The 17,538-nt window shown below is 34.7% G+C and overlaps 1 protein-coding gene across 1 annotated transcript; it reads right to left on the bottom strand.

Moving 5' to 3' along the window:
* Positions 1–1,552: 1,552 nt before the first annotated feature.
* On the bottom strand, positions 1,553–15,964 carry LOC130820188 (mitochondrial import receptor subunit TOM20-like). The gene is made up of 6 exons (XM_057685458.1): positions 15,731–15,964; positions 15,555–15,633; positions 9,263–9,432; positions 9,131–9,178; positions 2,247–2,351; positions 1,553–2,169 (listed from the first exon to the last, which is right to left on the bottom strand). The coding sequence occupies exons 1-6, from the start codon at positions 15,824–15,826 to the stop codon at positions 2,041–2,043; spliced, it is 627 nt and encodes a 208-aa protein (XP_057541441.1). The 5' UTR covers positions 15,827–15,964; the 3' UTR covers positions 1,553–2,040.
* Between the last annotated feature and the right edge of the window lie 1,574 nt (positions 15,965–17,538).

Genomic DNA, 17,538 nt, shown 5'->3' with positions numbered 1-17,538 from the left:
TTTCTACAATAAAAACAACTATATAACTCATTCATCATCATCATCATACCTAGTGTATCCCGCCCATAGAAAACTACGGACAGGTTTGGGGAGGGAAGGACCCGACTCGAGAAAGAATAAGATAAGATTTTGCAACTGATGGGACCGAGTGCGATTGAAGCAAATTCCGTAAGTCTGCATCTTATCACAAACAAGCGTGAACATTAGACATAAGATAAATATAAATAGAATGCATATGGTTAAAATAAATAAATAAATAAATAAATAAATAAATAAATAAATAAATAAATAAATAAATAAATAAATAAATAAATAAATAAATAAATAAATAATAATAATAATAATAATAATAATAATAACAATAACAATAACAATAACAATAACAATAACAATAACAACAAGAACAACAAGAACAACAACAACAACAGCAACAACAACAACAATAATAATAATAATAATAATAATAATAATAATGGCAACGAATAAAAGCCAGAGAACAAAAACACCGACAAGTAAGCGAAGGGAGAATCAGTAGTTTAAAACATGGATAAGGCGCCTCCACCTACTCCTGTCCCTGGTCAGGTCCTCAGAGAGGTTAATTCATGCAAATCAGCTTTTATCTGCTCATCCCAAGTTCTCCTGGGCCTTCCTCGACTTCTCTTACCCTCTACTATGATGATCTCTATCCTCCTCACAAGGGCGTCGAAAGTCTTTCTCTGCACATGTCCAAACCACCTCAATCTATTTTCGCGCATTTTTGCAGAAATAGGGCAACCCCTAGTTTGTCTCTAAACTCTTGGTTCCTAATTCGATCCATCAATGTGTGCCCGCACATCCACCTCAGAATACACATTTCTGTAACTTCCATCTAATGTTCAAAAATCTTCTTTATGGGTCAACATTCTATCCCGTATAGCAAAGCAAGTTTGATAGCCACCCTATAAATTTTACCTCTTAACTTATTGGGGAACTTCCTATCACATAGCACCGCGGTTGTTGCTTGCCACTTGAGCTAACCTGCATGTATTTGATGATTGACATCTCCGTCAATCTCCCCATCGCTCTGAATGATTGATCCCAAAAACCTATACTTCTTCACCAATAGATACCTCTGGCTGACCAATCGACGATGTCCTACTAAAGTCACAACGCAAATATTCAGTCTTCATACGACTAATGCACAACTCTTTATCTTCTAAAGCTTTCCTCCACTCATCCAATTTATTATTAACTTCCCCTTAATTTCCGCTACCAATACAATATCATCAGCGAATAACATGCACCACGGTACTGTCTCCTAGATATATTTGGTCTTCTATAATGACCGTAAAAATTAAATATCTAATTCTACTAATAAAAATGCCTACTATATATCAACTAATTGAATATTCAAAATATCAGTCAAAACTATATACCTGTAATTTCATTTTTATTGTGTTTGAATTGACATAAAATTTTGAAATTATCGAATTCAAGCATGAATTCTTTTATTTCTTTTTGGTTTTCAAATTTAGAGATATTGAAAGAAGTTTTACGATGAGCAGAGAAACTGTTTTTTTAAGCATGCTGCAACACTTTTTTTATTTTTTCAGATGTTAAAATGAGTTGAACCTGTGGACGACGTCTCTCCAATAGACCGTCTTTCACAAGAGTTGCCGAACATAGTATACGGTTTGGGAATCAAAAGCCAAGAACATTTACACATCTATTACAACAATAATAGAAATTTCTAATTTGGGACAGCTATAACTACTTGTAGAAATAGGTACCCCGTATTTATTTTTGTATACTGAAAAGAGACGATCAGAACAATCTGCTTTCCGTATAATCCAGTATTCATTCATCCACGAAAATTTTGAGCTTAGAAAAGAGCTGCAGTCATGATCACTCATAATCTACAGCTAACAGATACGTCTAAACTAGACCTTTAATATTCAACTGTCCCCAAAACTCTTGAGGCATTTTCCAATAAAAAAACCATCCGATCTCAGCTGTCCTCCCCATGTTCTTGACAAAATTTGAAGCACAAATGAAAAATGATTATCTTGGTGGCTGTGAGGGAGCTTGGTTTTTCGCAAATCCTAACCACACAACGATTCCAGCAGCTAAAATAACCCATCCCAGCACATCATAAGCAAAATCATTGTTTTTCTTCTTTTTTGCAGCCGTCTGAGAAAGAAGAACATTTCATTTTATACAATTGCATAATATTAACAGACTAAACAACAGATTATACAAATGGTTACCTTAGTGGTGGAAGTGGAACTAGAAGAAGCAGGAGCTCCCACACCCCCCAAAGCTTGGCCAAAAACTTCTTGTTGCTTGTTAATCTCAGCATGTAGCTCCGGCGCCTGAAGTATATTGTACAATTCCATCAATTATATGATACACAAATTATCATCAATCAGAAGGAAAGAGGAACATCTGGGCTGAAATAATATAGATCCACTTAGCAGAAGATGGCAGATTGGACAAAACAAACCATCACAATATAACAGAAAATTGCTCTGCATGTGATCCTCACAATATGGCAGATCCTCTCAGACCACCGACTCTTTGCCAACTTCAAAAATGTGAAGTGGGAAAGGTGAGGGTGGCCAATCTTGGTCATGTGATCTCTGCAGCCGGGGTGGAAGTTGACTCTACAAAGATACAGGCTATGTTGGATTGGCCTTGCCCCTCGAATCTGAAGCAACTCCGGGGATTCCTTGGCTTAACAGGATACTATCGAAAGTTTATTAAGGGGTATGCCCAAATTGCTCTTCCTTTGACGGATCAGCTGCGCAAGGAGAATTTCGGGTGGAACGATGCAGCCACTTCAGCCTTCAATACCCTAAAAACAGCCATGGTAAACGCTCCTATACTAGCAGCTCCTAATTTCTCTCTTCCTTTTGAGATTGAAACAGATGCTTCTTGGCATGGGTTAGGGGCTGTCTTGCTACAAGTTGGGCATCCCATTGCATATTACAGCAAGATTCTGGGCATACGAAATCGGGGTAAACTTATATACGAAAAAGAACTCATGGCCATAGTCTTTGCGGTGGAAAGATGGAGACACTACTTATTGGGCCGTCACTTCATTGTACGCACGGATCAGTGGAGCCTTAAGTTCCTCTTGGAACAAAGAGAGGTGGGACAAGCTTACCAAAGATGGGTTAGTAAGTTGATGGGATACACTTTTACAATTCACTATAAGCCGGGCCCTACGAACAAAGTGGCCGACGCTCTCTCACGCCAACACAACCCTGAGGTTACTTGTAGCGCGCTGGTAGCTTCATGTGGCCTACGATGGGATTATGTGCAGGCTTTCATAGCAAAGGATGCCACCTTGCAACGAATGATTACTCAATTCCAACAAGGAGAAGTAACTCCGAAATGGTTCTCTCTGGAAAATGGAGTCTTGAAATATAAAGGGAGGATAGTAATTCCAAAACAGTGTGAACTCACCTCTAAATTACTCAAGGAATACCACGATTCCTTGGTAGGAGGGCACGCCGGTGACCTCAAGACCTACCAGCGCTTGGCCGAGGAATGGTTTTGGTTCGGGATGAGGAAGGACGTGGCCAAATATGTACAGCACTGTCATGTCTGTCAACAAAACAAACTCTCCACTTTGTCTCCTTTGGGACTCCTCCAACCATTACCAATTCCTGAAAAGGTTTGGGAGGACATTTCTATGGATTTCATTGAGAAATTACCCAAGTCCTTAGGGTGGGATACCATACTCGTGGTAGTAGATAGGCTGACCAAGTACGGGCATTTCATTCCACTTAAGCATCCTCTTACTGCTCAGAACGTGGCCCAAAAATTCATATCTGAGGTCGTGAGATTACATGGAGTACCCAACTCAATTGTCTCTGATCGAGACAAGGTTTTTCTGAGCATCTTTTGGTCGGAGCTGTTCAAGCTACAGGGTACTCAACTCCTGCGAAGTACTACTTACCACCCTCAAACAGATGGCCAAACTGAGGTGGTCAACAAAGGGGTCGAATCTTATTTGCGATGCTTTGTGAATGGTAAACCGTACACCTGGGCTCGTTGGTTACCTTGGGCTGAATATTGGTATAATACTTCCTTCCATACCTCCACTAATTACACCCCTTTCAAAGCCTTATATGGCAGGGATCCCCTCATTTGATTCGATTCTCTGCTGGCCACACAACTGTGTCGTCAGTGGAAACACAATCGCAAGAACGTGATGCCATTTTGGATGATTTGAAGTTTCATCTGGTACAGGCCCAAGTTTATATGCAGCACTATGAGAATAAGAAGCGTCGGGAGGGTTATTTTCAAGTAGGCGATATGGTTTACCTCAAGCTACAACCGTATCGACAGCAGTCTGTAGCGAAGCGTGTCAATGAGAAACTCTCACCTGGATTCTATGGACCGTATTCGGTGCTAGAAAGAATTGGCCAAGTTGCCTACAAGCTGCAACTTCCTCCAGAGTCCAGAATTCACCCCGTCTTTCATATCTCTCAGCTCAAGAAGGCCTTAGGAGCGGGGCATCAACCTACCAATCTCCCTACCCAGTTGTCTGCTGATTTGGTGTTGGAGGTGGAACCTTGGGCTGTGCTTGGGGTGCGCAATTCTCAGGCCAATATGGAAGTCCTGATTCACTGGAAGGGTCTGCAAGATTTTGAAGCTACTTGGGAGTCCTTTGAGGAAGTCAATCTCAGATATCCTACCTTCCACCTTGAGGACAAGGTGAATCTTTGGGTGGGAGGTATTGCAAGAAACCAGCCCAATATTCGTTTCACTTATGCTAGAAGGCCCAAGAAGAAGCTACTAGAAGAAGGTTGAAGCTGCCAAATAATTGCTAAGCTGAGAAATAATTTCAGTTTTGGGGTAGAGGGTAATTTAGTAAATCAAGAAGAAAAGTTGTTATGAGTTTGTTAGCTGGGGAGGCCTTGTTAGGAATACACTTAAGAAGTTTGTTAAGAATCTGATTATATAATAGAGAATGGGGGAGAAGGGAAAGCAAGCAATTTTCTGTTAAACACTTAGTATCATTGGGAGAGCACCTTCCTCTCGAAAGAAGGGTTTTGTATTACTCAATCAGTGCTTGATAATAGCAACCTTCATTCTCTGAGTTTTTCTTTCTCTTTTCTTCATGCAATATTCTGACCCACAGCATGGGGTGACCATATATGCACATTGACACAACATTGTCAGAATAATTGCAGATTGGCCTTTTCAAATAGCATCATGACCATAAACCAGACATAAATTACATGCTGGTGTAACGACCCGTCTGATTAGCAAAAAAACAAAAAGCTCCATCAGAAAATAACAATTTTGAGGAGCTCAGAAAAGATATGGAGGTTCTGAGAACAAAGCGACAAGTTCCAACTTCAAAGTATGCCCACCCACTATCGTTCTCGATTTGGTTTCCAAGCAAATCCATTACAACACCACTCTACTAGACACCACCCACAACCAACCAACTCCGCAAAACAAATCACCTCATTTCGTTTGCTACTACAACCATTTCATTTCTATTCAATCATATCAAGTTCTGATTTCTTTCACTCAAAATACAACCACCACGACAACAACCACATCCATAACACAACACGCTCTCTCAAACAAAATGGAACCCATAAATTTCTCCACGGAAACCTAAATATAACAGCCTAAGCCTCTCCAAAATTTATTATCTTCCCTCATGATAATTTCAGCCCACATCTCAAAATCTCCCAAACGAAATACAAAACCTACGAGAAAAAAAGTAATGGACTCGGTGCCTTGATAGGGCTAGTTGAGGCGATTCTTCAATGTGAGTGTCTTAGTTTTTATAAGCGTCCCTAAGAGCGCTTAAATATAGCAGACGCTGGGTTGGGTGCCTTGGTTGGACTAGGTGAAGTAATTCCTTAAGGCAAGCCCATTAGAGCGCTTTATGGTATTAGCCTCAAAATCTCATTCAACACCTCGTACGTTTTCTCTTCTTTTCATCTTTATTTATTTTTCGGAGGTTAATTTATTTTTAAAGGTTAGGGCACCTCACACCCAAATGCTAGTGTTGGGATGTTAAACGCCTTAGGGCACCTGGTGCCTTTTGCAACTACGGTAAGCACCTCATAGTACCCTATATTGACAAGCACCTTAAGTTGCATAAAGCATCTTTTGGTTATAGATTCATCATATTATTATTTGAAATATTAGGGGGTTTTAGAGCACTAACACCTTACACACCAATGCTATTGCCTATGCTAAAGAGATCTTTAACAAATTACGGCACCTTACGCCTTTTAAAAATAGGGTGAGTAGGTAGTATTCTAAATTAAAATGTTATACAGATAACAAAAAGGTCATGGAGCATACAATGAGTTTATTCTTATAGCTTCTATCTAATGATCTGAAAGTTTCTTCAAGTTCATAGACTCAACCCACACAAAGGACACATTTTTGTCAAAGCTGAGCAAGTTTCTGTTACATCATTGGTAACCTACAAACTTATTTAATAAACTATCATCAATTAATTATATGTTGAAAATTTTAGCTGACTAAAACTTGAATATGAGAATATATTTTTTATCTGTAAAAATATTTTCTAAAGATAACATTGTGTTTTATTATTTTAAGTCTTATAAACCATAAACTGGATTGACTAGTCTAGATTGGCAATCAATACGAATTCGTTTAGTCCAAAAAAATTTTTAAATCGTAAATTCATATTTGGTTTGATTTCAGCGTCAAACCAAACAAAATCCGACAATGTGAAATTTGTTGTTGTGGGTAATGCAATGAACCAACTACATAGAGCAATTTTATTTATATCATATATTTTGAACAAAAATAATCTTGTTCATCCTTATTTTAATATTTAAACAATGCGTATGGGTCCTACGTATCTTTTATTAACTTCATTTTAACAATTTTATATTCCTCATGATCCCTACGTGTTTTCTACTTACTTTATAAAAACATTTTCGTATTAGTTGTGGTCTCCATATTTTTTCCATTAACTTTCTTTTAATTTTTTAATGTTTATAATCTACTATCTAAAAGTTTCTAGTTTTCATAATTCACGTGAACATTTCTTAATTCGCATGAACATTTCTTAATTGGCAATCAAATTTGTATTGTAAGACCCTAAATAGGTGTTTTAAGATCCAAAGTAGGTGTTATAAGTACTAAAATAAGTTTTGTAAACTAGAATAAAGTGTTTTAAGGATTTAAAGTGTTTTTTTTGATACAAAATAGTGATTTTAAGTTTGAAAGTAAGTGTTTTAAGAATGTTTTTGATTCAAAGTAGGTATTTTAGCAAGTAATTCTTCCATATTAATTTTCTTTGATTTGTTTCAATTGAAAATATGATGATTTGTTAAAACATTCAATCAAACATTGTATTTTAGGAAGTTACAATTTGATTTTTAATTCTTTTTGGATTTTTTTTTAAAAAAAATTGTGCGCATGTTTTTCAAGTTGCACGTTCTTTTTAAATTTTGTAATCATACATACAACCCCCAAACCTCACCTTAGCTGGAAGACACTTAATAGCATTGAGATAATTAAATATTATTATTGTTTTGTATAATTATAACAAGAAACTTCGACACTTATCTTGTGCTAGGAATATCACTAAGAGACAGTTTCTCACAAGAGTTACTTGTTTTAAATAATTATATCTTTATTTTTCTAATTTTAATAGCTACCATTGCCCGTGTGCCCTTTACCCACCATCTGATACCCTTTGTCGCCATTGCTTTTTTCTTTTATTTACTTTTTATATTGTTTATATTTCTCTTTTCATGCTTGAATCTTTATTTTTGTTACACATTATTAGTTATAAGTTATTTGTCATTAAAAATAACTTGATAATAAACATAAAATACACAATTCTTTTTTATTAATGAAAATAAAAATTATCAATCAGGGAAAATATAAGAAAAATAAATATACTCTCTCAGTTCCTTAAAGAAGTTTCCATTTACCATTTTAGGGTATTTCATTTGTTGATCCCATAAAGAATCTTTTTATTTATATCACAAATTTTAGACAAAAATAACCTTATTCATCATTATTTTAGTATTTAAATAATATTTATGTCCCCACATATCTTCCACTAACTTCCTTTAAGCATTTTAATATTTCTTATGATCCCCACATGTTTCCCACTAATTTTGTAAAAAGATTTATTAGGTGTGGTCACCATTTATTTCCACCAACTTTCTTTTAATATTTTTTAATGTTTATGATCCCTACTTTCCTCCATCACATTCATTATTCAATAAAATAAATATATACTATCTAAATATTCTTTTTTCTTTTTAATTCTCGTGAACATTTTTTGTGGGAACTTCATTAGGAAATGGAGGGAGTAATATTTATCATTATAAAGTAAACTTCAACATATTTTGAAATGTCATGTCCACGTCCAAGTTTGGCACAAAAAATTTTACGTATTCACAAGTCAAACCCTCAAACACATGTCCAGGTAACATAGATGTCAAGGAACTAAGCAGCAAGGACATAACATAATACAATATGTTATCCTTGAATTTGGTTATCGCATAGTGCCAAAATAAGAACGCATTGCATTGCATTGGCAACGTGGTAAGCTTTTCACAAAAAATAAAGTCATATGTCTAACATTGTAAAGTGTTTTTGGTCGGATCAAACGATATCTCATGCTTTCGAAAGATATTAAGGCGCTATAATAATCGTATTACTCTTGTTACCGCATCATTGTTATATAATCGTGATCATGATAATTACCACATTTTTTCACAATGATGGCTAACAAGATTAGCTTTGGCAATTGTGAATACAGATTTAACAACAAGAACGCTAGAGCCTTAATCCCAATTGTAGTAAGCTGCACGAACCTTCGTCCACAAGGATTCTTCATCTCCATCATCCTAATTTTCTACCATCTCAATTTGTAAATCCAGATATTTCAAATTCTTTTTTGATTTTGTCCTCAAAGTCATCTTGGTCTTTCTCGCTCTCTTTTTAAGTCTTCACAATACCAGTTGTATGAATTCTATATTAATAATAATGTCTATGTCTTATGTTACCCAATAAACACGCAATTAAAGTCAACTCTCGCCTCAAAGCAATGCATGACATATAAGTTCAAATATAAAACAAAACAATGTTCCAATACAGTAAGAAAAGAATTTCAAACCTTGGAAGAGATTTCTAAGGACTTTCTGTACAACTCATTAGAGGGTTCCTACAGAAAAAAAAAAAGGAGGAAACAATAAAAACAAATTCCAAAAGCAAATAAAAAATCGTTAGTTACAAATGAAATAATTACCTCATCAACAGCTTGTTGAAAGAAATGTGCAGCCTTGTCAAAGAAAGGTTTAGCCTCTTCAATGTCAGGAATCAATAAAGCAGTGGTGGTATAAGCATTTGCCAAACACCACATTGCATCATGTCGTTTGGGATTGATCGACAATGCTTCTTCCAACTTCAACACAGCATCTTCAACCACCCAAAAATACTATTAAAAATTAGGTTCTTTTATTTAAAAAAACCATAGGAACCGTTGGCTGAAAAACACTTCTTGATAAACAATATTGACTTAAATTATGAACATTGAAAAAGATATATATTGCAACAATGACTAGAACACTTTCTAGTAAATTATGTTGATGTAATAGATCAGCCGCACCCGTTACCGAAACTGGATACAATGGGCGCTTCGAGTCTGCCCACTAACTCCCAAAAGACCAATTCTTATTATTCACTATTCAAAGCCAATCATTTATTACAAGGGTGGCTCTTAATATAGCCTAAGCCCCAAGAGACAACTAAAAAATAACAACTAATCTAATTGACAAAATACAAAGACTAATAATAGTGAAATGACGATAATTCCCTTAGACCCTTGACCCAAGTCATTACATTACCGACCGCCTAAAGTTCCACCTTGCCCTTAAGGTGGATAAAAATTAGCTTTGTGTGTCCAGTAGGTTGTCCTTGAACGTGAGCCATTCACCATTATTGTATTCAGTTCCAACTCCACCATTTTGAGATTGAAGATTTTGAAGAGATGGGTTAAAGCAGTGAGTGGGTCGAGAAAAAATGAAGTTGAGGTATGTTTAAATGGGCTGGAAGTCTTGCAATTTCTTGAGCTTAAAAGTTGGGTCATTCTCACCATAAATTGAACGAGTGAAAAATAATCCCAACCCAAATCTGTCTTGATGATGTCATCAATGGTGATGTCATCAGTAGTATCATCTTGGAACACTAAATGGCCCTTCATATCTCTTGGCTTGAATTCCCTTTTTTTTTTCAAATTCCATTTTTCACCTTCTATTTCAAGACCATCAAAACAATCTTCCTTCCTCCCTAATTTCTTACACTCGCTGTCAGCCGACCACCACGGTCTCCTGGCGAACCCTCCATTTCCGGCACCGTCTGTCGTCTTACCCTCGTCGGTGAATCTTCCACATTTCCCGGCCGCCTCCTCTATATCCCCCTTTCTCTCTCCTTCAATTATCTCTTTCTCCTCAAAACCTAGAACCTTAAGGAAGGCCATCGTACTCTCACGTCGCCTGCCGTCTTCTTTTTCTTCTACCTTCTTCATACCGCCGGCAAATTCCCCATGATTTTCGGTGTACTTAAGCCCCTTACACCTGTCGTCACGTTCGCCTCCCTTCCCTTCTCTCTTTTTTTCTCGCCCAAAACCACAGTGTCTACCCTCGTCGTCGACTTCATCGCCTTCCAACAGCTTCCGTCCAACTTCCCAGAACCACCACCTGGTCCGACTATCTTCCTGTTTTCAGCCATCGAGTTCTCCACCTCTTCAGCAAAGATCAACCCTCCAATCAAACTAGGGTTCTATTGTCGACTCAAGTCTAAGATTTTTCGTCTATTGAATTTTGTGGAGTTACCTGGATTTAGTTTCAAGATTATTAGGATAGACAAACAATACTCCTTTTTCTTGAGTTTCTTCCAAGGTACCAATTTATTCACACCTTCCCCGGACTTCCCCACACGCCGCCTGTAGTGCCTCCACACGCGCCTCCGCTCGAGACCATGAAGTTCTTTTCTTTGTTTCTTTTTTGAGTCTTCTTTCTGTTTACCCTTCCTTCTTTGGTATGATTCCCCACGATTTTTTTTTTCTTTAATTTATTGTTTTCCAAATAGCTTCTGTCTTTCTTTATGTTTCTTCCCCATTTTGCTCAACTTCACCTCTTCCTTTTCCACCACCTTTGGGTACTCTTGGCATTTCTCTTCATGAACTGTTATGTGTTCCTCACATATACCCTTAATCTCTTCTTTAAATTTCAAATTTGTTTTACCTTCATTCTCTTTAAATTTCAGATCTGTTTTACCTTCAATCTCTTCATTAAACCCTGAATCTTCACAAATGGTGTTTTCTTCAATACATGAAACATGTTTTTTGTAGTCTTGAAACATCTTGACCAATTCTTTCATATCTTCAAAGTTTTCCCGCATTTGTCTCCAACGCTATAGTCAACTAGTTATATTGTTTCGACAACTTCAAGTAGTCTGTCTCCAATATTATGCCGTCGCCGGCGATTTTCTGGTCACCGTAATCGTACCGCTTAGATACAATCAACCGGAGCCGTTACCAAAACTGGATAAAATGGACACTTCGAGTCTGCCCACTAACTCCCAAAAGACCAATTCTTATTATTCACTATTCAAAAGCCCAATCATTTATTACAAGGGTGGCTCTTTATATAGCCTAAACCCCAAGAGACAACTAAAAAATAACATCTAATTGACAAAATACAAAGACTAATAATAGTGAAAAGAAGATAATGCCCTTAGACCCTTGACCCAAGTCATTACAGTTGACTTTAAGTATAAATGTTGCAATAGAAAATAATACAACCGTATTGCATCTTTACTAGCCCATGTAAATATCGCCAAATTGTTTAGTATTTTTTTTTTTGAACCCAAATAAGATCTCTTATTTCAAAGGGGCAAACCTTTATAGTTCATTGATTTTGGATTTATAATGGACTACATTAAAAAGGCTCATTAAATCATGCAATTCTTATTAAAAGTTGCATAATATATTTTGTACCAAAGGTCAATAGCAAACAACTTTTTTTATAACAAACAAAGGTAGGTTGCTAACATAAGACCTCTAAAACCCTACGTAGGTAAAAGTCCTAAATGACATTAGAGTGATAAATTGTAGTATGGTATATGAAACCAAATAACAAAAGAAACAACCCCTTCTTATTAGTGATGTATATGAAACAAAACTAACTTTACCATAATTTATTATTGAAATATTTAAGTTCTTTGAGTAATAGAACGTTCGTGCACTTCTTTTTTACAAGAAGTTTTAACACTGATAATGACATAATGTTTAATATAAAAGGTCATTAAGAGACAAACCTTCCCAAACAAGGGTAGGTTTGGGTACATCCTACTCCTTATTACAAATACCTTCATTAGAAACCCCAAATAACCAATGAGAATACAATCTCTTCATAGAACTAAAAGAAATTTTAAAAAATGGAAGGATCAAAATCAAGATTGTTGGGAAAAAATATTAAAGAAAGTATGGTAGAGTGATAAACATAAAACTTTTGCATTCATTGATCAAAAAAATAGCCTATTTACAGGCTTACAAAGTCATAAAGAAACTAACTTAATCATAGAAAACTAACTCTAGAAAATGGGTCGACATAATCCCACTATTCTCAAATTTCTAACAACTAATTTAATGGGTTAACATGATCACTAACTCCCATATTTTAGCAGCTAATTTAGTTGGTCAACATGATCCCACTAACTCTCATATTTCTAGCAACTAATTTAACCACTAAGAAACAGCAAACTAAAGATTAAGACTAATTTTAACACATTAATAATAAAGTCAAATTAAAACTAATTAATTCCTAATTTTTAAGCACTAATTCTAACATCTAACCCCTTGCTTCAAAATTCATTGATCACGAAGCACATCACTCCAATCTTCATTGATGCACATCTAATCATCCTCATAATTATATTGATGTACATTATCACCAACTATAAATTCTTTAAGGCACTTCTCTCTATGGTGCACATTATCACCCAAATTTCTATAACAAATTTTCTTCCATGACCACTTGTGCCATTGATTCTTTCTCATTATTCTTGAGCCTGCAATTCCTAGCCATATGCCCAAATCTTTTACAATTGTAGCATTGTGGCTTTCCTTTATGTCAACAATCATTTTCCTCATGACCATTTTTGATATGAAGACTTAACAACTAGTGCATTTTCAAATCTTTTGCTACCTCCATTTCTCATGCTGCTTCTTTGATCCGCGGTATGAAGTGAGTTGATCAATTCCATAAAATGCAAACTTTGATAGATCTTTAGTATCTTCAAGTGGGGAAATTTTTAATTCACACCTTTCTGGAGGAACTAAAATTTTTTCCACCACTCTTTGGCCTGTAAAGTCTTGTTGTAAGATCGCCTAAGATTTAGGGGTTCTTACAACCCTTAATCAATGATCAAAAGAAAGAACGATGAAAGAACAATGAAGGAAATGGTGAGGGTGAATGTGGAATGAACAAACTGATTTTTTTGATGTTTTTCGTTTGATTTTCGAAAATAGCAAGTAAAGGATAATGATGGCTAATCTCGAAACTCACTAAGAATCCACGTAACAAGTAACGACGCTCTTAAGACACAGGTGCACGTGCCAAACACACCAAGAATAAGAACTTTTGCAAATACGACTCTAATAAAAGAATCATACAAACAACGGGGATTGAAACAAAACGTTTCGGGTTTTCTTTATCATTAATCAACTCTGAAAATTACAATACTTGTTGAACTATTTATAAAGAAAGAAAAAACGAAATAAACTAACTGAAAAACCAACTCACAAAAACCGTGCACATGACCGACCATAGTGACGTGTGGAAGTTAACACTTTGGCCGATTGTAACTCCTTGGTAACTACCTCCTATGTGTCTATTCTGCAAGTAACTTCTCACGTAACTTTCGTCCTTGTAATTAACTACTTACAAAACCGACAAATACTCCTAATTTATTGCATAAAACCGAAAATAACTACCTAGGATACTAATTAAAATTTCCGATTTTCTTTTATTGCATACATAAATAACTATCTAGCTAGTATGGACTAAAAAGGACTTAAAAGATGATGACTTTGCGCATGCTTTCCACACGCCTAGCTTGGCTCAACACTTGTTGAAAATAACTTCCTTGTTGTCGGACTTCGACTCGTTTTCTGTCTTCGTTTTCCTGACTTGCACTTCCATACTTGCTTACGACTCTTAAAATACTTAGAATAATATGACATTTTTGTTTGTTTTTTTAATCAAAATTAAACACTAAAAACATTGATGGACCGACCTTAATAAAAATAAAATAAAACACAAACTAGAAACTAAGAATTAAAATTCAGATTTGATTAAGACATTGCTTGACTAAGGATTTATCTTTGAAGGGTGGATTGAAAGATTGCTTGTGAGAGGAAGGTGCGCCCATGCCAACATTGTTGATAATGAACTAGCATTGCAAATAAGATTGAGTTATGGCTTGATAAAATCCACACAAAAGTTGCCCTTATATGATGTTGTTGATGTCTTTGGATAAAGCAAGCCATAAATAAAAATTTCCTCCCAATTTTGAAATATTTTGAAATATCGGTGGACTTTGATTTGCAACAAGTCTCCACCAAGTAGCTTGATTGATTGACGATGGACATCAACCGACTTTCGTACTCTTTGAATTTTTCACTGCTTTTCATCCCCATTCTTCAAACTCTCTTTTAAGATTGAAAATTTGCATCAATTTAGTTTGAGCATTGCCCTCAAACTCCTTCATGAGTTTTTCCAATGTCTCTTTTGGAGACTCACAATCCATAATAGTTGTAAAAATTTCTTCCAATACACCCGAAAGTAAACATGCAAGTGTTCTAGGCCTTTTTGTCATTTGTTTATCAAAATCTTTTATTTGGGCAATAGTTGGATTATGTGGAAGGGTTGGATTTTCATCCTTTTCAATAACATCCCTTAAACTCATGGCTCTTAAGTATGCTTTTATCTTAATAGCCCAAGAGTGATAATTTTTTCCATTAAATTCAAGAATGGAGATTGAAAATGGTTGGATATCATGAAGAAAAAAATGGCAGAAAGGGATAGGTTTACAAGGAACATGGCTCTTGATACTACTATGTTGGCAAAATATTAAAGAAAGTAAGTATGACAGAGTGATAAACATAAAACTACCACATTCATGAATCAGAAAAATAGCCTATTTATACGCGTACAAACTCATTAAAAAAAAACCTCAATTATAGAAAACTAACTCTAGAAAATGTGTGGACATAATTCCACTAACTCCCATATTTCTATAAACTAATTTAATGGGTCAACATAATCCCACTAACTCTCGTATTTTTAGCAACTAATTTAATGAGTTAATATATCCCACTGTCTCCCATATGTCTAGCAACTAATTTACCCACTAAGAAACTGCAAACTAATGGTGAAGTCGTTAAGAGTAATTTTAACACAAAAGTCAAATTGAAACTAATTGATTCCTAATTTTGAAGCACTAATTCTAACAAAGATTAATGGTGAAATTCAAACCTGAAAGCATAGGCTTAGACTCGGCGGGACTCTGAAATTGCGACAACTCAAGCAATGCGCCCCCCCATTTCGTTAAATTCTGCACAAACCAAAGAAAATTCAGTTCATAACAAGATCTCAAACAAACAAACGAGGAATGATATAACAAAGAAAGAGAAAATGAAATAAAGTAAAACCTCAGCATCAAGAGGATTTTTAATGTAGTTTGCTTCACAGGTTTTACGAGCATGTTCGAAGAAGAGTAGACGATCGAAATCATTTCCCAAATCCATTTTTATCTGATTTCTCTCAAGTGGTTTAGGGTTCCGACTGCGAAAAAATAGCAAATTGTGTAACGAAAACCAGGAGAGTGCGATAGAGGGATTAGAGCAAATCTGGTGGCGTTAGAGAAGTACTAGATAATACCCGTGCGCACGGTGATTGAAAAAATATTTTTGATTTATTAATTATAGGAAAAATTACCCTGAATAATACGAACTTTCACTGATTTTTCTACAATAATACGAACTTTTAATTAACCATGAATAATACGAACTTTGATACATATTTCCCGCTGGCATACCATTTTACCTGTTACCGGTAAACTTACTCATTCCTTTAAAAAAAAATTTTTGGCTGATAAAACTAAGTAAGAAAAATTACCCTGAATAATACGAACTTTCACTGATTTTCCTACAATAATACGAACTTTCAATTAACTATGAATAAAATACGAACTTTGATACATATTTCCCGCTAGCATAATGAAGAAATGGGGAATAACCGTTTCTCCAGGTAAAGAACCGGTCAGGTATGCTAGCGGGAAATATGTATTAAAGTTCGTATTATTCATGGTTAATTGAAAGTTCGTATTATTGTAGGAAAATCAGTGAAAGTTCGTATTATTCAGGGTAATTTTTCCTTAATTATATACTTGTATAAAAAATTTGTAAGATTATTTGTTTTTTATACACAAAGGTTAAATATTTTAAACATTATATTTTTTCTTATAATAATTTTATAATTATTATTGATCATGAATTGTATTATTTCTTTAATTTTTATTTATATATTTACATTATATTTTAATCTCATTAATATTTTTCTCTAATTTCTGAATTAAATATATATTTTTTCTACCATTTTTACTAAGTTTTTTTTTATATTTGTCCCAATTTAAACTTAACGCTAATTATGTAAATAAAGATTTTTTTATAATATTTATATCTTTTTTCTATAAAGAAAATAGATTAATAATACGATATACGTTCATGACATGTTGAATCAAAGTATTCAATGAGACCATTATTTTATAATGAAAAGATATTTTGTTAAAAACATTAGAAATTTACTAAATAATTATTTTATGTGAAAAAAATTTTATATAAAGATTTTGATGTTATCGTAATAATAATTATTTTTTTGTTATAATGAAAAAATTTTATTATAAAAAAATTATTTTATAATGTTATCATAGTAATATTGCTGACCCAAAGAATTTAAGATATTTTCTGCAAATATTATGAGTAAACTAATATAAAAGATGTTGTATTTAATTATTAAATGATTTACAGAAAGAAGATATTTATTTTGTGACCTTTTAAAAATGGAAAAATTACCCTGAATAATACGAACTTTCACTGATTTTCCTACAATAATACGAACTTTCAATTAACCATGAATAATACGAACTTTAATACATATTTCCCGCTAGCATACCTGACCGGTTCTTTACCTAGAGAAACGGTAAATTCCCCATTTCTTCATTATGCTAGCGGGAAATATGTATCAAAGTTCGTATTTTATTCATAGTTAATTGAGAGTTCGTATTATTTAGGGTAATTTTTCTTACTTAGTTTTATCAGCAAAAAATTTTTTTTTAAGGAATGAGTAAGTTTACCGGTAACAGATAAAATGGTATGCCAGCGGGAAATATGTATCAAAGTTCGTATTATTCATGGTTAATTGAAAGTTTGTATTATTGTAGGAAAATCAGTGAAAGTTC

The sequence above is a fragment of the Amaranthus tricolor genome, chromosome 8, assembly GCF_026212465.1.
Source record: "Amaranthus tricolor cultivar Red isolate AtriRed21 chromosome 8, ASM2621246v1, whole genome shotgun sequence".
Lineage (NCBI taxonomy): Eukaryota > Viridiplantae > Streptophyta > Magnoliopsida > Caryophyllales > Amaranthaceae > Amaranthus > Amaranthus tricolor.
The sequence above is the reverse complement of the archived record's forward strand: the minus strand, read 5'-3'. Positions and strand labels throughout refer to the sequence as shown.

What these genes read in the sequence shown, in the direction of transcription:
- LOC130820188 (XM_057685458.1), bottom strand. Translation starts at nt 15,826, where the DNA reads ATGGATTTGGGAAATGATTTCGATCGTCTACTCTTCTTCGAACATGCT. An exon ending in TTCAACAAGCTGTTGATGAG is followed by an intron (nt 9,179 to 9,262) that starts GTAATTATTTCA and finishes TTTTTTCTGTAG; the next exon opens with GAACCCTCTAATGAGTTGTA. An exon ending in GTTCCACTTCCACCACTAAG is followed by an intron (nt 2,170 to 2,246) that starts GTAACCATTTGT and finishes CTTCTTTCTCAG; the next exon opens with ACGGCTGCAAAAAAGAAGAA.